The sequence below is a fragment of the Microchirus variegatus genome (genome assembly GCF_963457635.1).
Source record: "Microchirus variegatus genome assembly, chromosome: 10".
Classification (NCBI taxonomy): domain Eukaryota; kingdom Metazoa; phylum Chordata; class Actinopteri; order Pleuronectiformes; family Soleidae; genus Microchirus; species Microchirus variegatus.
In genome coordinates, this window is record NC_139811.1 from 14,765,275 (window position 1) to 14,787,891 (window position 22,617).

General features: G+C 37.9%; 4 protein-coding genes across 4 annotated transcripts; 2 read left to right on the forward strand and 2 right to left on the reverse strand.

Annotated features, from left to right (window-relative positions):
• Nucleotides 1-3,630: 3,630 nt before the first annotated feature.
• On the reverse strand, nucleotides 3,631-5,553 carry smim10l3 (small integral membrane protein 10 like 3). Its single transcript, XM_083896897.1, has 2 exons — nucleotides 5,168-5,553; nucleotides 3,631-4,327 (listed from the first exon to the last, which is right to left on the reverse strand). The coding sequence occupies exons 1-2, from the start codon at nucleotides 5,345-5,347 to the stop codon at nucleotides 4,307-4,309; spliced, it is 201 nt and encodes a 66-aa protein (XP_083753023.1). The 5' UTR covers nucleotides 5,348-5,553; the 3' UTR covers nucleotides 3,631-4,306.
• A 957-nt stretch (nucleotides 5,554-6,510) lies between these two features.
• On the forward strand, nucleotides 6,511-12,702 carry rac1b (Rac family small GTPase 1b). Its single transcript, XM_083896977.1, has 6 exons — nucleotides 6,511-6,795; nucleotides 9,027-9,098; nucleotides 9,552-9,669; nucleotides 9,949-10,011; nucleotides 10,949-11,108; nucleotides 11,217-12,702. The coding sequence occupies exons 1-6, from the start codon at nucleotides 6,761-6,763 to the stop codon at nucleotides 11,345-11,347; spliced, it is 579 nt and encodes a 192-aa protein (XP_083753103.1). The 5' UTR covers nucleotides 6,511-6,760; the 3' UTR covers nucleotides 11,348-12,702.
• Nucleotides 12,703-13,290: 588 nt separating this feature from the next.
• On the reverse strand, nucleotides 13,291-15,200 carry LOC310932600 (inactive serine/threonine-protein kinase 19-like). Its single transcript, XM_083895927.1, has 7 exons — nucleotides 15,106-15,200; nucleotides 14,661-14,759; nucleotides 14,428-14,570; nucleotides 14,098-14,336; nucleotides 13,875-13,972; nucleotides 13,634-13,781; nucleotides 13,291-13,408 (listed from the first exon to the last, which is right to left on the reverse strand). The coding sequence occupies exons 2-7, from the start codon at nucleotides 14,755-14,757 to the stop codon at nucleotides 13,363-13,365; spliced, it is 771 nt and encodes a 256-aa protein (XP_083752053.1). The 5' UTR covers nucleotides 14,758-14,759; nucleotides 15,106-15,200; the 3' UTR covers nucleotides 13,291-13,362.
• A 451-nt stretch (nucleotides 15,201-15,651) lies between these two features.
• Nucleotides 15,652-22,131, forward strand: dxo (decapping exoribonuclease). Its single transcript, XM_083896384.1, has 7 exons — nucleotides 15,652-15,748; nucleotides 17,684-18,147; nucleotides 18,962-19,188; nucleotides 19,279-19,498; nucleotides 20,584-20,719; nucleotides 21,181-21,275; nucleotides 21,348-22,131. Exons 2-7 carry the CDS (start codon nucleotides 17,690-17,692, stop codon nucleotides 21,481-21,483), a joined length of 1,272 nt encoding a protein of 423 aa, XP_083752510.1. The 5' UTR covers nucleotides 15,652-15,748; nucleotides 17,684-17,689; the 3' UTR covers nucleotides 21,484-22,131.
• The last annotated feature ends 486 nt before the right edge of the window (nucleotides 22,132-22,617 follow it).

Below are 22,617 nucleotides of genomic sequence, written 5' to 3' on the forward strand. Positions count from 1 at the left end.
ACAGTTTGGAATGCTTAAAATCAAGTGTGACAGAGCCCAGATCTGAAGTTTAAAATATGTGGTGTGGAAAATTGCATTATGATTGGTCCCGATTTTCTAGGGGGAGTTGAAAGAAAACTGATGAAACCAAAGTTATTACAGTCAAAATAAATATGAGTTCAAGACTTTCCTACAAGAGTTTCTGTAAAGTGTGAACAGATGTTTACTTTTGTGTGTTTGGCATTGTGTTGTCTTTTGGGCAGAAGGTTGTTTTTAAACCTTCTGAGCTTGACGATCGTCTCAAGGATGAAAATGTACTGTGTTTCATTTTGGGAAATACACGTATATTCGTGTTAAGCATACATGCAGCTATGCAGATGGCAAAAAAGTACAAATACTTACTGTACTTATATTTCTCCCAACTTTTACTCCACTACATTTCCTCTAACTATCTTTGTTACTCGTTACTACCAAATAAAATCAGGAGAAGAAGAGTCGGTAATGGTCTGTATTTATATAGAGCTTTTCTAGTCTTGATGAACTGCTTTACACTATAGTTTTGACATTCCTTCATTTATCATCATGGTGTCTTGCTCAAGGGCAGATATAGACTAGCAGGGCCAGATATTGAACCCACAACCTTCCCGTCGAAAGACAACTCGCCTTACCGCTCAAACCCTGCACTCTTAGAAATAAGGGTTCCAAAAGGGTCCTTCTACAAGGGCTGAGGTTCTACCTGGAACCATTTGCTTCTGAAAAACTATTTCCAGAAGAAAGGGTTTTTCAAGGGTTCTTGGTAACACTAATGGTTCCAGTAAGAACCATTTTGATCCAGAGAACCCTTTAACTGTCCTGAATAAAGGGGTTTAAAGGGGTTCTTGGTGGAACCCTCCAAAAGGGTTCCAGGTGGAACGTAAATATGGTTCTACTTGGCACTTTTATTTCTAAGAGTGTACTCCTCACTCATTTAATACTTAAAATTTTACTTCTAAAGCTAAAGTACAGTAAATGTAAGTCATTTTCTGGTAACATACTTGTAGTTTCACTAAAGTATCCCTTTAAGGTATGTTACTGCCATCATATATGATATGATATGATATGATATGATATGAAATACTGTCTTTAATCAAACCTACTGCTGGCTTTGAAGAACTGGAGCTTGAGAGTTAAAAAAAAAAAGGTGAACGTTAGATAAATGAAAACTCATCTCTATGGACACAAAATTTAAAAAAAAAGGGTCAGCGCAGCTTATACTACTAAGATACAGAAAAGGGTATGAATGAAGTATGAATATTATATGAACGACTTCAAACACGCTGCATTGCAGCTTTAATTGAATCCCAGCCATTTCCATTCGCAGCATTATCTCGCTTAAACACACGTGAGCCGCTGCAGATGCCAAAGGCTAAAACTCTGTAATCTTTAACAGCACGACCAGTGGGTACAAAAGCAGTTTGGTAACAAGAAAAAAAGAAAAAAAAACTGGGTGTCTGTCATGTACAAATCTCTCTCATGCACTCTGCCACTCCTCTGTGATAACCTTATTAAAACTTTATCCTCTGACCCAGAGAAATAAATAAATCTTATTTCTCCGACCAGAAAAGGCAGGAGCATTTGTCTGTCACATGGAAAAGTCAGTTGCCGTGGCAACGCCCGGTGTTTTTTTTTTTTTTTTTTTTTAACACAGCAGCCTGGCATCAGAGCAGCTGGTTAGAATAAGTTTGCTGGGGACATTTTTTATTATTTATTTTTTTTGCAAGGGTGTCAGCAATTTGGAAATCTACTTAAAGGAAGTGCACATTCAAGGGAAGTGCCAAGCTATTCTGTTGGCTGAGGCTCATTCAGGGCAAGCACTCGCTCAGATTTCTTTTCTTTATTGATTGTGGATCAGAGGGGAAAAAAAGCAAATACGCATCACAGTGCATGCAAAAATGTGTGTGTCATGAACATTTCCAAAGGACTTCTCGATTTGAGGACTTTTGGAGAATATCTTTTGTTTTTTTTTTTTTTTTTTTTAAATATGCTCATACACAGTGCTAAGTGGTGGAGTTGTCTTTCAACTTGAAGGTTGTGGGTTTGATTCCATGCCCCACTAGTCTACATACTGATGTGTCCTTGAGCAAGACACTTAACCCCCATGTTGCTCCTTATGGGATGAATGATGATGAAAGATGAGTGATAGAAAGACATGTGCTACACATAGATGTGCTGTATGAAAGTGTGAGTGAACGGGTGAATGGCAAAACTGTGCTACATAAAATACAGACCATAACTGTGTTAAAATTGTGATTATATTGTCAAATGAAACATTAGAAATAGTCACTCAACAATAGACTGTAAGATGGGATAAGTGATAGGCTGCTTCCTCCACGTGGGCAGATGTGGTACTGCAGCACATTATCAAATGATATTAAAAACACATTAAATTATTTTCATAATCGATTAACCTGTTGATTGTTTTCTTGATTGTTGAGTTCCATAAAGTGTAAGAAAATCAGTGTTTACAAAACCTGGAAATGATGATGTTCTTGAATCTTTTTGTTTTTGTTTCCATAAAAATCAAAGTGATTCAGTTTTAATGATTTCAACATGAATCGATCATTAAAGTAGTTGACAATTTAGTTATCAATTAATAATTGAAGTCTCTTCCGGGGAAATGCTTCATCAATTTTATATTTGAATGTAACTGAAATTCAATCGAAAAAGAACAACTTTGAAAGATTATACAGTACAGGGACATTGTTTTGCTTAACTTTTATTAAAACTTAAAGCTTGCGGACTGAATGTGACAAGAAAAAAAAAACTTTTAACTTCAAGTTTTATTTGTTTACAAGTAAATGTATTTAAGTAAGTTTTAAGTAATTAAGTAGTATATTAGTAAAAGTTGTTCATTTAATTATATTAGTTATTTTATAACAAGGGAGAGCGGTGGATAGCAAAAAGGAACAACAAACTGTTTTCCTGCTCATCGTTTACTGCAGTGGTTTCCATGGCAACGAGCAGTCAATGTGAGGCTGACATTTTCTTTTCTTTCTAGTTTTTTTTTTTCTTGAAACAAGTGAAAATGATTTTGATACAACTTCAATTTCCACCTCTGGATATATTTAACCCCTGTAAACGCAAGGTTTAATAAATATAATTAATATGAGGTACTTCTCTCACTTTTACCCTCCAGTACATCTGTTTTTATGATTTTTTTTTTTTTTTTAATCTGTAATTTGATAAGCAAATAAGAGACGAGGTTCATACACCTTCAAGCACTTCTCGAGTAAACCTCAATTTCAGTCTTTTTCATCACAATAAAAGATAGAGAAATATAATATAGAACAAAAGAAAGTTGTGTTTTGGATCATAGTCAGTCACACACAAGCAATGTTGTTAAAAAAAAAAAGGCAATAAAGTATATATTGCATGATATTATTATTGTCTGTGTTATTTTTTTCTTTTTTAAAAACACTGAACACATTGCCAGTGATTAAAGTACGACAAAAAAACACAGTAAGGGGGAAGGGGTTTTCCAGGATGTGCTGCTTTTATGGTCAGAGATAAAATTACATTATGGGATAAATGTCAAGTTCTGAAGAAATACACAAAAAACATACTGGGAATAGTGATTTCATTCATTTATTACTTTTTTAATTCAATCATCCTTATCCTCAGCTCTGTCACGTCAAAGGCCAACATACACAGTTAACACAGAAATAAACATGTGCAACAAATGCAGCTACATAAATAACAATTCTGATGGGACCTTTTTTTTTTTCATTTTTCCAGTGCCGGTGATGAAACATGAGTGTGTGTGCAACCACAAAGAAGACATGCAGTCGTTCCCTTTGAGACTGCACGTATTAACAGACTAGAAATTCCCAAAACAAAAAACAACCTGTACCACTGATCCAGAAATTGTTCCAGCTTTGTGTGTGTGAGATCTTCACACACACACACACACATCAGACAATGAGCAGAAGCGACACAGCTACAATCCACGCGGGCAGTCGTCACCATCCAGAGAAAAGGCCGCATCTTAACCATGACACATTCACAGAGAGGATGAGACGCTCCCGGGTCTTAGGTGGCGAGTTACAAAGGTCGTGAATCATCTTTTCACCGCTCCACCTGCACGCGTCACTGCTGACTTGACCTCAGCTCACTGTTCTGCTCCCTCTGCAAAAGGCTCGTGTGATGACAGCTGACCACACAACAAGCTGTCACATTATTGCACCGCCACACACCGACGTGCAGCATCAAAATCCCTCTCCAGCGTCAGCCTGGACTGAAACATGGCACGCAACTTTTTGTTGTTTTGACTCCAAACGTTGACAGCAGGTCAGTGGATTTCGATGTGGACCTGTGAAGAGATGAGGATCGGTTATCTACTCCTGGAAAACAATAAATGAGCAGCAATGTACAATTTGGAGGCTTTAAACCCACTTCCTGAATTAGTTGCTCTACATAAAAATTGCCAGCTACAATTTTTTTTATTTTGATAATCAATGAAAATAATCACTTAGATACTGTAGATTTGACAGTTCAGATGTAAGAGTCAGTTAGTTATGTAAATAGACGCAGGAACTAAAAGAAGTGTCAGTTTAAAAATAACTCCAGTTGCCATTTCCTTCTATTAAGTCTTTGATTGTTTAATTAATAGCAATCCTTTTGAGATAAAGGTCAGATAACTTTTCTTTTCAGACAAGGTTTTGCTCCCGGATGACACTGAAAGGTAACTGTTACTCCTTTATGGACAGAACAAACACACATTTGTTAAACAAATAAAGTCTTTCACACATCCGAGGCAAAACAATGTTGTAGTGTAGTAATGTGCATGTTAAACATTACATAGATAAATACTGAACCTTTGTTGTATTAAAACTAAGGAAAATACCTTTTTTTTCTTTGACTTTGTGGACAAAAAATAAGTAAAACCTTAACTAACTTTCCAATTCCATTCACTAGTTTGGTATGTACAAAAAATGTACAAACATGAACATAGTGTATGACAGGTCATGTGACGTAGCAAAAGAAGAGATAAATACACTGAAACAAGACAAAACCAAGCAGAATGTGCAGCGTCATTATACACAGAAAAAGGGCAGTTTGCTTTGTTATGTTTAATTCACATCTATTTACATCCGCACCTACTATTTCCTCACTGCCTTTCAGTAAACGAAGGAGAAGTGTTCATAATTACCTGTAATCTGACATTAAACATCATCGAGGCGACGAGGTAGATGTAAGGGAATCTGATTCGCAGTCGCCATGCCAGATCGAAAAATATCAACAAAGTCCTCGTCAAGCCTTTGGTAAACACTCCGTAAGAGCGACCAGCGGAGCCCGAAAACCGGAGCACCAAGTGAGTCAGACCCGCCATAAAGGCGAGGTCTGCCCCGGCGCTCTCTACGGTGACTGCTGGGTCAGGGAGTGAGGAGGAGGACAAGAGACAGAAGCGGAGATTGACGTGTGAAATTTCATCTTTCTATTGCTGTCTGCCTCCGGGCTCCATTTTTCCTTTAACACCGACTACGACTGCTGTGTTGGTTGATCTGATGTTGTGCTCCACCCCGACAGCTCCTCTCTGCTGATGTTCACCCGGATGAATGACGGTGTGACACATGGAAGTCAAAATTCAGAGTACTTTACGCCCTGAGTTTAGACTGTCAGGTTATCTTTGCATTTTGTGTTGTCTTGTGTGTATAATATTTGTATTATATTGTCATATATATACATATAGTCCTTTTGAATAAACCTTACACAAATAATCGACTAAATATGAACAGCATTACGCATACACCGAATTAAAATTAATTAATGAATTCAATGTACACATTTTAACTGAGTCATAGTCCAGTAAAGTATACAAATCAGTCCAAAACAACACAAATAATAAGATTCCAAAGCACAACAGGGTTCATGATAAAAAGAGATTGGATATAAATAACTTTACTCTGAACAGCACACACTGTTTTTGTTTTTGTGCTGTCATTCAGTGATTCCGTCATCCTTACCCCTACATGAAGGAATAGTTTTTCCCACTGGCTTCTAATCTAATTGTCAAGGTATCACTTTGGCTTACACTTATTGTACTATCTCATTTCTAATACAACATTTAATGTTAATTGCAACATTATTATTTGTAGTAGTAGTATTCTTGTTGTTGACGGTGTATTACCTGTAAGTCTAAATCGGGGAACGAAAGCCTCTAGCAGTTTTGTTGCGCTTACTTCAGTTCCACATTCCGTGTTACACTTTAACTAGTCCGTCTTGCTCTCTATTTCCAATTATATATTTTGACCGGCGAGTTTGATCCGAGTTGGGATTTTAATTTAAAACCATAATACGAAAAGAAAAGGGAAAACAAAATACATGTGTACCTTTATACGTTCTCTGAATTAAACCCCCAGTGTTTGCTCTGAGGACGCCTCAGTGGGCGTGTCATCTTCGGCGAACACAGGCTTGTGGTGTCGAGCTTCATTTTTTCACTTCGGGGTGGTGGCCGCTGTTTTGCTCCAGGACTTCCCGGTGAGCCTATGAAAGCATGGGCGTGTTGAGAGGGGATTTTTGAGCAAACTTAGGTAAAAACTTCCGGATAAGTTACTATAAGTTTGTTAAAAAGCTCTTCCACCTCCCAGAAGCTCCGCTGTGAAACCAAAGGCCGGTAAAAGAGACGTTGTTTGGGACGTTTGAGCAGCAGCGAGCAAACCCGGACAAAGAAAACCAGACGTACGAGCTAAGGTTAGCTGCTGGAGCTCTGGGCTAACTTAGCATTCCTCATTCCTGCGCCACAATGCAAGCCATAAAGTGTGTCGTTGTCGGAGATGGGTGAGTAAACTGTTCGTTTGTGTGTTTAGTTTTTTTTTTTTTTTAAACATAAATGACCAAATGGAACAGAAGCTGGAAGAGTTGTCACGAGACTGGCTCAGGTTAAGGGGTTTTGCTGCAGATTTCTTTAACGTTACCTGCGTATGTTACGTATCTTTCATGTTACGTATCTTTCACACACACCCCAACACACACACACACACACACACACACACTGTACTATATAATAATAATATATATGTCTATTGCATTATAAAATAATGCAGTATGCAAGTGATTGGGTAAACATTTACATGAGTCATACTGACACCACAGGGCAGGTTATCTGTTCCTTAAGACCTTTGTTTAAATGTGTCACTAGTTACTCATTAGTTATGGAGGAAATGTGAAGAGAAGTGATTCCCAAGATATGGGCAGTGAGAGGTCATCAACACACCTAAAAGTTTTTCGTTTTATTTGGCTGTGTTAGTAATTTCAAATCACTGCAAAATATTTACATTCACTAGTAGTAGGATTAAAATATATATAATGTGTAACATTTCTGCATTCATATGTATATAACTATGACCAATGGTGTCTTTTATTCAGTAGTGTACTTGCATTAGCCAAAATGTTTACTGTTAACATTATTTAACTACAACACCAACCCAAAGCTTCATAATGTGCATTTAAAATACATTTTTAAAATCTTTTTATATTGGGTAAAATTGCAATATGTAATAGTGTTGAAAACTGCATCAATGTTATAACTTTTGATACATTATGGAGTTAATGACTTTCTGATTTGGATTCACTGCGTAGAACCAGAACCAGATGATGAGAAGTATATCCAGATCCACTGGGGGAAAAAATATATTTTCCATTCCAACAACGTTGTTCTATTAAAACATAATTGTTCATTTTCTGCTACTCCAAATAAAATCATCCCGCACACCCAGATGTTTTAAATGTGTAAATAAATTGTTTAAAAAAAGATATAGATATAGATATGGATATATTGAAAATTGAAAAGACTAATGTCTTAACCCTAGAAATGCATGTTTCTATTCAAGGTAACAAACTGTTTCATTTTGATCGCCTTTTATATTAACAATGTAATAATAACCTGTTTTTGCTAGAACAGCATTAGCTGCACATTACTGCGTTGATTCTCAATATTCCATGCTGTTTTTAAATGTCATTAAAGTAGGTATTTTGCTATTGTTTTCATTTAGAGACCCACATTGACATAAATTACTTAAACGTGTGTGTTAAACATGATATTTAACAAATCTCTTGTAAGTGGTGAGGGGTCATAGCTGATGATAATATTATGTTCTGGTCAGCCACAATAGATTGCTGGCTTTGAGGTGGCGAAACATCAGCATCGAGTTTTGATGAATGGTTGTGGTCATCTGCAAACAATTTTCAGAATTTAAAATGCCTTTTTTCAGTTTGGGAATGACTGGTGTAGAGTTAAGCACTTGCTTCATATCGTTGTTATGTAATGCTTAAATTCCACATGCTATTCTCTTAAATTCCACAGACTACATGTTTTTATCATCTTGAAAATTAAAAAAAAGAAATACAATGGCTTTGCCTGTGACAGTTTAAGATTGGTAAAAGATTAAAACATGAGAATAAACTCACTATCTGATATAAAGCAATATGTTTGCGATTATCTCGGTTATATTGGTTAGGGTGTGGTGAATACCACAGCAGCAGAGTCACTGATGGAACTGATGACTCTTTTAAGTTTTATATTTAAATTGAGCAACAGGAACTGCAGCATAGATGAGATTCACACTAAATGGCACAGCACTTACGTTCTATATTGATCTTGTGTGAGAGCATATCTTTCAAAAACCAAACAGGACAGTGTTGTGGGGTTTTTTTTCAACGTAAGGGAAGATCAAGGTTGTTTTTAATGGTGTTAAATGGTGTTTTCAGTTTTACAAAAATTAAAGTAACCTAACAGAATTTATTAGTGGAAAATGCTTAAATTCCCAGGTTGAAGCTTCTCAAATATATGTTATGTGTTACCTTGTGTGGCTCTTTGGGTTCTGGATCACGGATTAGCCAAACTAATGAATCTGAACATGATGGATGTTGGAGGAGACATTCAACCTCAAATGTTCAGGTGTATAAAAGAGGGAACTATGTCCGTATCTATTCCGAGTGGCTTAATCCACGCAGGCCTGTATCTCTGGAGTGAAAATATTAACACATTAACATTTTCACTCTCCATTCAGAGCTGTGGGTAAGACCTGCCTGCTCATCAGCTATACCACCAATGCCTTTCCTGGAGAGTACATCCCCACAGTGTGAGTATATCTGAATTATTCATTCATCTATATCAGACAAGAAGTCGCTCAAGACCTTCAACCCATTGTTTGTCCACCCAGTTTCCTGTTGCATTATTATGTTGACATCTTTTTTTGCTTGTAAAACAGGTTAATCACTGTTGTTGACTGCAGCTGAGATTCATGCAAATGGATGTTGTGTGATGTTAAAAATAAAAACCTGCTCCCCAGTTGATTCTTGACCAGCCATAGAAAGTGTTGATCTGTATCTGTCTAATTGCGCTACATGGACTGGCATAGCAGGAAGTTAATAAACAAGTTTCTGGGTTGGCCAGAGCAGCATTTAAAAGTCAATGAGTTGGGAACCGAAGAGGCATGGCAGCTCCATAAATCTTTTTTTTATTTGCTGTGGCATGTTTTTTTAACTGTTTATATTGAAAACACATCTTATTCTCACATCGTCCCTTCTATCAGGTTCGACAACTATTCTGCCAATGTTATGGTTGACGGGAAGCCTGTAAACCTGGGCCTTTGGGATACAGCAGGACAGGAAGATTACGACAGACTCCGCCCACTTTCCTACCCTCAGACGGTACAATAAACAACTGTTTGACAATGCTGTATTATAATATAACCTATCCTTCTATTTGACATGTGCCATTTGCCCTTGGAGTATGTTTTGATGCTGGCACTGCCCTTACACAATCCACTTGAGAAAAAAAAACAAGGTGCTTAAAATGAATTAGGAAATTGGAGAGAAAGAAAAACACAACGCCTTCATGTGACTTGAGGAAGAGATTATGTATTCTTTTCCTACCAGGAATTAAGAGTTATGGACACTGATTGCATCGTTTGTTTGCATACTTTTCAGGATGTGTTCATCATCTGCTTTTCGCTTGTGAGTCCTGCGTCTTTTGAAAACGTCCGTGCCAAGGTGAGTTGATGTCGTGCCTGTGAGTGGAAGGCTGTAAATGAATTTACAGTGAGTGACATCAATCTGTTTTAGTGCATGATGATAGAGATGCATTTTGAGTTTCTGCAAACAATTCAAATTCAGGTATTTTCAGCCATGTGACATTATACAATTAGAATTGTACTGTATTTATCAGTCAATACCTAAAACTATTCATTTACTTTGGTCTGCTGTTAAGATGCACTGATCTTGTTGATAGGTGGCACTGATGTGTACCAAACTCATTATAATATTTTTTCACAGTAACTTGCTGGACCTGCCTTCAAGTCTGTGAAGTTGCTCAGTAGGGATGTGAATCTTTGGGTGGCTCTCGATTCGATTCCGATTCTTAGGGTCATGATTCGATTAAAAAATTGATACAATGCATAGTCTGTTGAAGCAAATTATGGCATAAAAACAATATAGTTTGTATAAGATAATGTGATAATGTGATCACACAAAGGGAAACTTAAGACAAAAGTTAACATTTATTTATTCAAAACAAATAAAAACTTACTTACTGTACAAAATAATAACTTGCATAAATAAAAGCTTAGGCTAGCTGCCCTTTTCTCCCAGAAGTTACAAAAATAAACTGTACACAAATAACACAAGCTGGTGTTTTGTGTGTTTTTTTTCAAAATACAAACTTAATAATTATTATTATTATTTTTTTTTTAATCGATTTTTGAAGTTTATGAATCGATTCAGAATTGTGGATGATTAGAATCGCGATTCCTGTCTCTATTTTTTTCCCCACCCCTGTTGTTCAGTCATTGTTTTTTTGTTTTTTTTAATACAAGTAGTGGCAAGTCAGTGACAGTGTTATGTATTTACCTGCTTAGTAGTGTATCTATAGATCCATGTGCAAAGGGTTTGAAAAGTTAAATCTCTTATCTGTGTCGTGTTCTCTGTGCAGTGGCACCCTGAGGTGAACCACCATTGTCCCACCACTCCCATCCTCTTGGTGGGCACCAAGCTGGATCTTAGAGATGAAAAGGACACCATAGAGAAGCTGAGGGAGAAGAAACTTGCCCCGATTACCTATCCTCAAGGACTGGCCATGGCCAAAGACATAGGTAACAGCCCCGTCTTGTGACCGTAAACTGTCTCAGGTGTTTTGTGTTGAAACATTGATGTTTATTAGATGTGTTAAACCACCGGTCTTGTCTGTGCTCTTCCCTCAGTTGCTGTCAAGTATCTGGAGTGCTCGGCTTTGACTCAGCGTGGCCTTAAAACTGTGTTTGACGAGGCGATTCGGGCTGTTCTCTGCCCTTTACCTGCCCCTAAGAAATCAAAGAAATGCCTTCTTCTCTAAGACTTCCACCATTTGAGCCAGTTACAGGGGAACATGACTGCTGTGGGTGGCTAATCACACCAGTATACACACAAAGCAATGTACTTCAGTTTCTTTCCTTCCATGAATATACCTACAGTACAGCAGTTATACCAACCGTTTCCTAGAAGACTTTGATAAAGAGTCCATAATTGGATAATTGGAGAAATGTACCATGGAATGTTTTCAATTTGTTGTTCCACTTTTTTTGTTTACACTCTTGCCAAATATGTTCTGCACACATTCTGTATTTTAGCAAAAAACACACAAAACCATTGCTCTAGTGTTTGAAACCTACAAAACAAACAAAAACAGACGATGGCTTGCTGCTGTTCATTCAGCTTCATAGCAGATGGCATTCCATTCATTTTCATTTCCTCTTGCGAGGACTTTTGTGTCTTTGCACTGTCAACAAGGAAGTTATGGTAGCGTCTGCGAAGCTCGCACACCTCATGTTATTGTAAGTGTCGAGAGTTGTTTTCAGTCTTTGTTCATGGATTATTTTAATTCCAATTTCATGGTGAAAGGTTGCATAGCACATGCTGAAAATTTACTCTGTGGAAATGTCTCCTGACTAACACTGCTAATAATGTCTGAAAAACCAAAAATGATCCAGTATTTGACGTTTTGGGCTTGTCAAGTGTATTTTCTTTCTTCTGAAATATTCCCCTAGAAACAGCTGAAAACTTTAGATTATTGGCTTATATCCGTATAGACTGGTGGTGGGTCGTTTGATTTCTAACAGCAACACTACTAAGTGTCACTTAAAAGCATTCATGCCTTTTAACAGTAACAAAGCACCTGTCGCTTACAGTGTAGTATGCGTTGTACTCATCTATGTTATAATCATGTCATAGACCGTTGTGTATCTTCCTTCACAGAAGTTACATTTCACTCACTGTATTGTTTAACTAACACTATGAATATCTTTTGTTTATTACCTCTACACTCAGTAAGACCTTAATCGCTCTGCAAGCCTCGCTTTTTGTATTTAATGCCGACGGCCTCTATGCGCAACATAAACTGAAAACTATGGTTAGAATTGCTGCAGTTATATATATACTGTGTATATATATACATATATATATTTGCCGATTCACAAAATGCATTTGAACTACAAGATCGGGGGGTACATGATGTTTGTCACCATTGCATTCAGACGTCAAGCTGTGCTTTAATTCAAGCCAATGTTGTGGGACTCTGGATAAAAACTATTGTCACTTTTAAAAAAAATAAAAAGCCAATAAATTCGAGAAGAAACAGACTTTTGGGCGAACCAACCAGGGTGTTTTTCTTGATAAGATTAACACCAACACAAAATGTTATGTGTCAGACATGTAAACAGAATATCTTCAGAATAACATTTAAAAAACATCACTTTGGTCTTTAGCAAAGTAGGAAATGATGCCGTTGTTTTGGTCTCCAAATTATGAATTATCACCTTTTATCTTAAAGAGGTGTTGGATTTTATGTTTAATTATTGTCAGCATTGAATACAGTTCACTTTATGTGTTCTCATTCATGGAACTGTTAATCACTGATGCTATCACTTTCACTAGTGTTGAACTTCCTTATATTTTGGGGTTTCCATTTTTTTCTCGCCTATGTGTAAAGAAGTACAATTCCGCAAAATACACAGTTAAATGTCTCTACAGCGCCCACTTCTCTTATTTTTATACAGTATCTGTGTAGCTAAGCAATAGGTACCGCCTTCTTTCAAACCTGACACAGAGGTCAGATGTTATGATGCTTCCAAAAAAAATCACAAGTCACAAATAAATGAAAGAAATATTATTTATTTCAACATAAATCAAAACTTGACAATGTCATGTCAAAAATGAATGCCAATTCATAAACCTACAAGGTTTTTATACACCATTTGGCAAAGAACAGAAATGTAAAATCTTACATTCATTTACTCTGTCCTCATACACACGCCTTGTTCAACGAGCACCCTTTGAAATCTGGTCCACTGACAACAGACTGGTCACACTTCCTCAGGATTCAACAAATCGCAACATTGCCCCTGAGGTTGTCGGTATGCTGCAAAGAAAACAGAGTTTATTGAGTATAATAAGATGCAAAAAGAGCTGGTTTGTTTTTGTGTCGAAACATGTAACAGAGAACCCCTCAATAAGGTGAGAGGATCATAAATCAGAACCAAATCAGAATCATAACCCTAACTGGAAAAACCTCAAATTCGGAAACAAATAAATCCAACACGTTACAGGTTCATGAGCATCCGGCCTATAAACAAACAGATGTTACCTTTCCACCAGATCTGCACCAACAATATCATGGACATGATATTTCATGTTAAATTTCACTTGTGCGACGGTCCGCCGCTCTTCCAACTCTGCCTGCAGGACTTCGCTATATTTGGACTTCTTCACCATACTGAGCACAGCTTTACGGCCTAATGGGAAAAGGCAAAGAGGTTGTCCACCATTTAATACAGAATTGTCAAAAAAAATCATTCTGATCAAGATAAAGCACTGTTGACACTCACCTTGTATGAAGTACTTGGTGAATTTTCCAGAGTTGGGAATGGAGAGCCACCAGCTGCCTGCGTCCCTCACTGTCAGGACGCCCGACTTCACCAGCTGCCTAGGTGGTGAGAAAATAAAGCATTTGCTCAAGCTTTTTTAAGACTTTCAAACCCTGACGTCAATAGTGAACGGTTTGTGTTGTGATTGTGGTGATAATTTTCAACTGAAACAAAAAAAACATACGTTATCTCTGAGTCGGTGAAAAGGAACTCCCGGAGCATTTTTTCTTTGCTGAAGCTCAGGTCAGTGCACGACGAAGTCACCAGTTTCTCCAAGAACCTTTCCACCGTTGCTTGTGTCACCTTGCCCTCTTGTCCCGCCAGCACTTTGGCCTTGTAGTCTGAAGTGAAAGTCAGCCCAAAAGCTTCTGTATCGAAGCCGAGCTGGAACATCAGCAGTTCCGCTTGTTCTCGCAGTTTGTTCTGTGAAGCGCGAGAAATGGCAATGGTACCGTGACGACAACAACAATTACAAGAATATGCTTTTTCTGAAGAGACTTAAGAGCCATCTTACCAATTCCTTATCCACTAAGGTCTTGTCATGGTGTAGGCTGTAGAGTTGATGCTTCAGTACAACTGTAGGTAAAGCGTCATTGAAGAGCCTCCTGGGAAACAGTGTCATGAGGTACACCAGGCTGGATTTGACGTCAACTGGACCTTTGGAGATGACGGTATGAATGGTAACTTAAGTGAATTGAAAGAGGAACGTAATCCTCCAATGAGAAAGATAAATACAGCCACACATACCACCACAGCCATTACTGACGACTCCAAACCTCTCTGGGCCATTTCTTCTTTTCTTCACTTTGAAAGTGTCTGAAATCAAAGCCCGTTTCCTGTTCATAACTGGAAGACGAATAGAAAGACAGATGATCAAACTAAATATTGTGACCAACAGAAAAACCAAAAATGAACTCTCACTTTGAGATACTTTTACGAACCGTGTCGACTTTCATTATAAGATACTTAAGGGAACATCCTTTTTGATATGATTCACTGTGGAGATTTTGCCTAAAAACCCTTAACTTAAAGGGGCTCAAACCTGTGACGTTTTGAAAGCTCCATCCGTGATACAAAATATGTCACTAGTTCAGTCATTTTGTGTTTGCTTATTACGCGGTTAACTACTAAATAACACAACACCGAACACATACGCAGATATTTATCCAGTCAGACTAGTTCATACTCTTACCTGATTGCTACTTGCGGCAACAATAGCACCTTTTAGTCATGTTTTTGGTCGAAATCCAACAGACAAAACAGCTGATTATTCAACCCTTCTTCTTCTTCTTCTTCTTCTTCTACTTCTTGTCTGTCGCTTCTTCTTCTTCTACTCTTCCACCGACTTCCTGTTTCACAGCTGGTAGAAAAATGCATCATCGCCACCCGCCAAGTTGGAGTGGGAACATCAAAACTCCTCCGTAAAATAATACAATCGAATAAACCCTTTATCGTTGTATGTGACGATACCCTTGGATCTCTATGTGACGTGATAGAAATGGCTTTGGGGTTGAGTTTTTATAGTAGACTCACTACTTGTTGATGATTATTGGTAGTAGAAGTTGCCACGGCTGCCATCCTGCGGACCGGATGAGAATCTGCTTCCGGAAACAACGTTAGTGTTTTGTGATAGCATAACATGCTATTAAGCCTTACTTTTAGGAAACAAAACAGAAATTGACAGGCTGTCAACTCGTTTGCGGTTCCATTCCTATCAAAATCTACGCAGAAACCTTTCGTATTAGCCATTTCACGAAGCCCTGTGTGCGGTTGTTGCTAACTTTGCGATGTGGTTAACTTGAGGTTAGCTTAGCTGCGTCTGTTGGTCGAAGAAGGTAGGGTTTCATTTATTTACAAGTAATGTACGTTTAAAAGCTTAACCTTTGGATTTGTAAATATTACTTTAATTGTAAAGTTGCATACACATCTGTTTATACACCAAACACGCACATTTATACACGACAAACAACGCTTGCATGTTGACATGTATTTAACAGGCTACCATGTAATGTTTTAATTAATGCAAAGCTAAATAAAACCATCTGTAGTTCACCATATGCAGATAAATACCAGTGCCACTGCAGCACAAAGATCAGTAAAATGTAATTTCCACAACATATTAAATTAGGTATCTACTACTGCAATACAATATCACTATGAGCATCTATTACATACAAGAAGAGGTTAAAATAACTCAAACAAAATACATATTAACTAGCCCAATATTGTACCACGTACTGTGTATACTGCTTATTTACATGCATAATCACATAGTCGACTTGATTGGTAAAAAAAAGCCTCAAAGAATCACAATTTAACCTTTATCTTGAAGTTTTAAGTGTGTGTTCTGAAAGACAGGTTTTGATTATGATGATACCTGTTTATAAAATGTAACCAGATCGTGTTGAGATCTTGGGAATGTTTCTTAATCAGAGGAAGATACTGTAATTTACTTCAATAATTATTATTTTTTGCATTTAATACCAATGTAAGTTCAGTTAGGTGGGTCTGAACAACTTCAAAGGCAGATTGCAGGTATTCCACAGTTTGGTATATTGAAGAGGAGGAACAGTAGATGACTGTCCTCTTCATAGAAATAGCACTTGATAAATCGTTGCAGAGATTGTTTACATATATTGAAAACAGCAGTGGTCCCAAAATGGAACCCTGGGGCTCACCCTTTGGCACAGGGAGGAAGGCAGATAAAGAATGGACACTTAAGTATGATTGAATGAGGTATCGACACATCATCAAGAGAGCGAGACGTCAAGTGTGTAACCTTTGGTGATTTTTGTTGTTATTCTACCTTTGTTTGGTCTTCTTGAACATCAATGGTATGACATTATTTGTATGCTGTGTCCTTTACGAATGGGTTTCATTACCCTTAGTAATACTATCAGATCTGAGTGGGGGAGCAAGAAGAGTTTATCTTCTTGTGTTACACTAACCTGTTTGCGTCTGCCTCACTTTACGAGTGCAATGTTACTGTTGCCTCATTATTTCCTGACAAAATAACCATAATCGTATGCAGCATTGGAATGTTGCCTGGTGACAAAAGAACAAAACATGCTGTACTGAGAAACAGAGTCGTATGAAGCTGATAGGCTGAATCAGAACTTTGTGAACTCATTTGACAATTGTTTGTTTGAAAATTATGTTTATTTATATTTAGAAGTTGCTCACTACTGTTTTCCAACTGAAATATCTTAAGGATATTGTTGCCATTTTATTTCACTGTAAATTCTTCTTTTAGCTCACAGGGTAGGCACTACTCTACTGCTGCCTTTTTTAGTTGGATTTGTATCAGGTGTTATTACAAGATTATTATTCACAAGATGACAACTATTGTGTGCCATGATCACAAAGTCACAGATTTTCTTTGGTGTGGGAAGTGAAGTGAGCGCTTCACAATCTTTATTTGCAAGTGAGAAAAGGCTGTCAAAATGTGAGGAAAAGTGACTCGAGCAGGCTTAGGTTTTTGTTAGGTGACCTTTTGTTGTCTTGTCACTGTTGATAGACTGTCAATACCTTATAGAACTGCACTTACCTGAACACAAACCTGAAAGATCACTTAAAATGGACCACAGTGCAATTTTGCAAACTACCTCTGTACTTTGTGGCTCTCTTTAAATGATATACATAATATGCTAAATCAAAATTTTAATCATTTAAATCCTTATATTTGGGAAATAGGGTATAATATGAGTCCCTTAAGACAATCGAAAAACAACTGAATTATCACTTTTTTTCATTGCTCTTCTGCACATAAGGAAACTATGGACCACCACCGACTTCACAATCCCACCTCCAGCTATCGCCACCACCAGTCTTCATATAAGAGAGAAAGAGATGACAGCTGGAGAAGTACCGATGAAAACAAACACATAAAATTAAACCCCCACCACCATCAGTCTGGGTCGACTCAAAACCCCGTCAGCTCCCGGAGTTTGAGCACCAGACGGGAGCTTTATGAAAGAGACTTTCCTGTGTACAAACAGCCTGTCGAGGTAGGATGTTTTTCCCTCGACTCTGAGCGGAGATTCTTCAACGACAGAAGACAGATGAGGTACTATGTGGAACCCGACAGAACTCCTAACTTTGACCTGAGGGACGGATACAAGCACCGTTACATGAAGAGAGACGACGGCGTTAAAGAGAAGTTGGATCACATCCTGCGCTGGATCACAGCCAACAGATCAAAGCGCAACTCTAGTGCGACCACAGCCTCATCTCGGTAAGTGTTTCCTGTAATGATTATCTTCAACAAATGAAGTGCAATATTATTGGGATGATTGTCCATAGTCTTGCTACCTTCATTTGGTTTGTATCATTAGTGTTGATAAGATGTTATTTTCTCTTATGGATAAAGAGGAAGCAGATCAACTACTAAAACACACATAAAAAGATGTGGAGGGATGCACGATATTGGACTTTTTGACGATATCCAAAATGCTGATATATCAGGAGTGCTTGGGCTGATAACCAATACCAATACTGATTTATATGTTTTTCCCTGCATCCAACTGCAGAGGTCATTAATTCTTCTGTCATGAAATCAAAGTAATATTTTTCATATTGATGTTGCAGCAGATGTACGATATACATTTTCTTTATTGAGCAAAATAAATAAACGTAATTAAAATAGTTGTAGAAGGCACCAACATCAAAGTCAAAGAGGTAGCTGCCTATTTAGTCATGTCGGTAGATCGTGGAGTGTGTTTGTCGATATATCTGATAATACATTTTAAAGCCAATATCTACCCATAATCTTGTGTATCCCTACAAAAACATGTTACAGAATGATATGGTGTCACAGAATCAGTTTTACAAAAAAAACGTTACAACAATATGTCTTAAGTTTTACAAAATCTAGTATTGCTTATGTTATAAAACATGTTTGAAAATGGTGTGATGTAACACAAACTCCTTTGGACTGGATGTTTATGAGCTGGACAGCATTTTCAAATCACTTGCTCATGATAATTCCAATTATGAATTTCCCACCATTCACTCTTTTTGTATTCTGTAACCACTCTTCCTCTCACCAGTGCTTTAGATGCTGACTTTGTGACATGGCGGGGTCATCTGACCAAGCTGCTCACCACTCCATACGAGACACGAGAGGGCTGGCTGTTGGCCGTCACCAGGTTTAGAGGCACGCTTTACATCAGTGAGCTGGAAACGGAAGCTGCTCGCAGGGAACGAGAGAACCGGACTGAGAGGCATGAAGAGATGATGTACTGGGGCTACAAGTTTGAACAGTACACATGTGCAGGTATACATATTTATACATCATTTCATTGTTCCATATATATTCACTTCTGTTGCAGGTGATAATCTGATAATCTTTATTCATCCTGCGCAGATGACCCGCACAGTTTACCTGACCCAAGTGGAGTGGTCAACACCAACGAGGCCTTCTGCACGGTGGTGCAGACTCGGCTCGCAGATCACAGACTGCTGTTCTCTGGTGAGGTGGACTGTCGGGACAAAGACCCCGACGCCCCAGCGCCTCCCGCCTGCTACGTTGAGCTGAAGACGTCTGCGGAGATCTGCACGCCCAAACAGCGCAGCAACTTCCACAGGTGAAGCATGACGCAGTAAAATTCAGGTTACCTCTGCCACAGAGGACGTAATCTGTCTGCATGTCGATTCCATCCCAGGGAAGAAATTTTTGTTGTGATCCATATATGGACATAGAATCGTTTTCCCAAACTATTTCAGTGGAAAACAGGGCAAAGGTCAAAGAAAATGTTGGATATATTATGTACTTTCAAGAGTCATTCACATGATGCATCGTACAAAAAATGCTTGGGAAAACAATTGAAGCTTGTGGAGTTGTGCTCTTGTTATTAAGCAACAAAAACCTGGGAGCTGCTGAGATGACGGTGAAGTTCCTGCAGCCACTGAATTAAATGTCCAGTGTGTAAAATTTAGATGAAATTATTTTTAATTTGGCAGAAATTGAAAATAAAATAATTATAGTTTTTACAAGTGTACAATCATCTGATGGTATGAATTGTTGTGTTTTATCACATGAAACTTTTATATATTTATATATTTTATACATCACCTCCATAGCCCACAATTGAGAAAGGAAACCTATTTTCAGTTTTGACACCAACTGAAGGCTACATTGCTTGCTCCACTTGGAAGGGAAGGGTAAGGTGAGGGATATTTACCTGCAACATGCAACTACACCAGTAAATGTTGCTTAATTTTAAACACTCTACCTTTACCCAATGCAGCCATTACCAAACTTGAGAGTGCCAGGAGCCCCAATTTGAAATCTGAAAGTCCTCTGAGATCGACAACCAAACCCTAAATAACAACTCTAATCAACACATGAGACTAGGATCAATAATTTCCATATATATATTATTATTATTATCAGTACAGATTAATAATCAGTCCACTTCACTTTTTTTCTGCATATCTTTCAACCCAAGCATGTGGCTAAAAAGTGCTGACTCTCAAAGTGTATAATTATCAATTGTTAAATACCAAAATAAAACATAATTTAAGCGCAATGGATTTGTTTTATTCTTTAGTAATATTAATCTATGTATATTTTACAGCAACTTAAATACTGCATGTGAAAAAAAAAAAAAAACCTAAACTCGAGATTTCTTCTACAAGCGAATGTTTCTCATTTGTGTGGTTTTCATAGGTTCAAGCTGCTGAAGTGGTGGGCGCAGTCCTTCCTTCCCGGAGTCCCTCGAGTCGTTGCGGGTTTTCGCGATCACGAAGGAGTCGTCGTCTCTCTGGAGACTTTTCACATCTCCAAGATTTCTCATCTCATCAAGGTGCAAGAACTGATCTATCTCATTTAATATTTGATCTATGTTGGTCGCGTCTCTGGTGTGGCTTTAGGGATGATCATGTCACGAGTGAAGATAATCAGCAAATATCTTACTACTCTTTTCTTTCAGTGCCTCCAACTGCATTCTAAACCATTATCGTCAGTCAATGCTGCCATGGTAGCGAGCTTAAATAAGATGTATTAGCATTTCACTCACAGCACCATACAGTAGAGCCTACAATCTCAAAATTAAGCATGACTTTAGACTCAGTGGTCAAGTAGTTTATAGAGTAAAGAAACTAACCCTAGGAAATGTAAGATCACACAAATTACATCTGCCAAGGAAGGGTTTGTTTTCACCCATGTTTGTTTGTGAGCAGTAAATGTCCAATTTTTAGGTTTTGGATTTGGAAGGAATTATTCGATTTTTTCTGTGGTTTGTACTTCCGTTTTCCCTCTAAACAGAACGAATACAACTGCTGGAAGCCGACCGTCTGTATGAACTTTTGCTGTGATTTCTTGTCTTTTGTGAAGCATGTGGCTACCGAAGACAATCCAGGGTGAGTTGTGTGTACATGAGTGGTTACTTACCCTGATGTTGTTAATGAATGAGTCACCGTGTCCTCTTCCAGTGTGGTGTACCTGTTCTCCTGGGAGCCACGCAGAGATGTGACCTTCTCCGTCCACAGAGACTCCCACTATTCATTCCTGCCGCAGTGGTACATTGAGGAGATGACCAGTAGTGGAGACTCGCGCCATCAGACCTGATTTACAATATGTGGTCAACGAGGACTGTTGATATACTGTACGTTTCCTCCAATGGAGGCTTCTTTACCAAAATATTACCAAGCTTTTGACTTTTTAATTTTACCTGTGTGACTCGCACGCTCACCAATCAAGTCTTTTAAGGAGGGGGGAAAAAATCACAGTCAAGACATCAGTAGTTTCTCAAACTTTATTATTCCCTGGTTATTACATTCATTTCAATCTACCTACCAAACAGTGATTTTACAGAGCCCCAGACATGAATATGAAAGGGCTTATGTGTGCACGAAATACTAATTTGTGTAATAATGATTATTTTTTAATTTTAGTATTATTTCCACAAATTAATATTTCAAAGCCACACAGAGTTTTTTTGTCCATGTCTGGGGCTCCGTAATCTGTCAATTTTAGAAATAGTTTAAAAATGTATTGTACATAAATGGAAGACGACTTCAAGTAAAACATGAAAGCGATGACAGTGGCTTCTCATTCACAACTCCTCAAGAAATAAAAGTAATACAAACAGAGGTTAGGGAAGGTTTTAGTTGATGAATTGAATTAGAAAAAGTAACATTTACACTTTACATTTCATCTTTTAGTCAGTGTACAGTTGTTTGGTAGCAGGAGGGGAGATGCTTGACTCAAAACCAGGCTCATTTAATATGTAATGGCAAAGGATTTTAAATCAAGTAAACAAATAACATACGTTTTTGGTCAATTTTTGCAGCAATGTCACTGATTAATGCAATAAAGTATTGTCAAAAAGACTGAAGCTCCTACACGTGATATTTAAAGTGGGGTTGAGGGCAGCGGCTCTCGTCATGAACCAAACACGCCGTACACCGACTGACAGCTTCATTAACGAACAAATGATGAGACCACAGCAGCAGCACGAGTGGATCAACTGTGGCTGAGTAAACATCCACTCACTGACTCAGAAAGAGGACAGTGATTAGTAAATACTGTAAATCAATGGGACAATGCGATAAACAGTGAACAAGACACTAGTGAGGAAGAATACTGACCAGTACAATGATGAAAACAACAGTGTAAACCATCAATAATCACAGTTCATAGTACTGTTTTTGTGATACCATTTTGTAAGATACACTTACTGCAGTATCATTCCTAGTTACA

Excerpts from the sequence above, each read along its gene's own strand:
- smim10l3 (XM_083896897.1), bottom strand. The coding sequence starts at position 5,347 with ATGGCGGGTCTGACTCACTTGGTGCTCCGGTTTTCGGGCTCCGCTGGT. Across the intron at positions 4,328-5,167 it reads TGTTTAATGTCAGATTACAG|GTCCACATCGAAATCCACTG; the intron begins GTAATTATGAAC and ends ATCTCTTCACAG.
- rac1b (XM_083896977.1), top strand. The coding sequence starts at position 6,761 with ATGCAAGCCATAAAGTGTGTCGTTGTCGGAGATGG. Across the intron at positions 6,796-9,026 it reads TGTGTCGTTGTCGGAGATGG|AGCTGTGGGTAAGACCTGCC; the intron begins GTGAGTAAACTG and ends CTCTCCATTCAG. Across the intron at positions 10,012-10,948 it reads TTGAAAACGTCCGTGCCAAG|TGGCACCCTGAGGTGAACCA; the intron begins GTGAGTTGATGT and ends TTCTCTGTGCAG.
- LOC310932600 (XM_083895927.1), bottom strand. The coding sequence starts at position 14,757 with ATGAACAGGAAACGGGCTTTGATTTCAGACACTTTCAAAGTGAAGAAA. Across the intron at positions 14,337-14,427 it reads CCTTAGTGGATAAGGAATTG|AACAAACTGCGAGAACAAGC; the intron begins GTAAGATGGCTC and ends CGCGCTTCACAG. Across the intron at positions 13,973-14,097 it reads TTCACCGACTCAGAGATAAC|GCAGCTGGTGAAGTCGGGCG; the intron begins GTATGTTTTTTT and ends CTCACCACCTAG.
- dxo (XM_083896384.1), top strand. The coding sequence starts at position 17,690 with ATGGACCACCACCGACTTCACAATCCCACCTCCAGCTATCGCCACCAC. Across the intron at positions 19,189-19,278 it reads TGAACAGTACACATGTGCAG|ATGACCCGCACAGTTTACCT; the intron begins GTATACATATTT and ends CATCCTGCGCAG. Across the intron at positions 20,720-21,180 it reads AGATTTCTCATCTCATCAAG|AACGAATACAACTGCTGGAA; the intron begins GTGCAAGAACTG and ends CCCTCTAAACAG.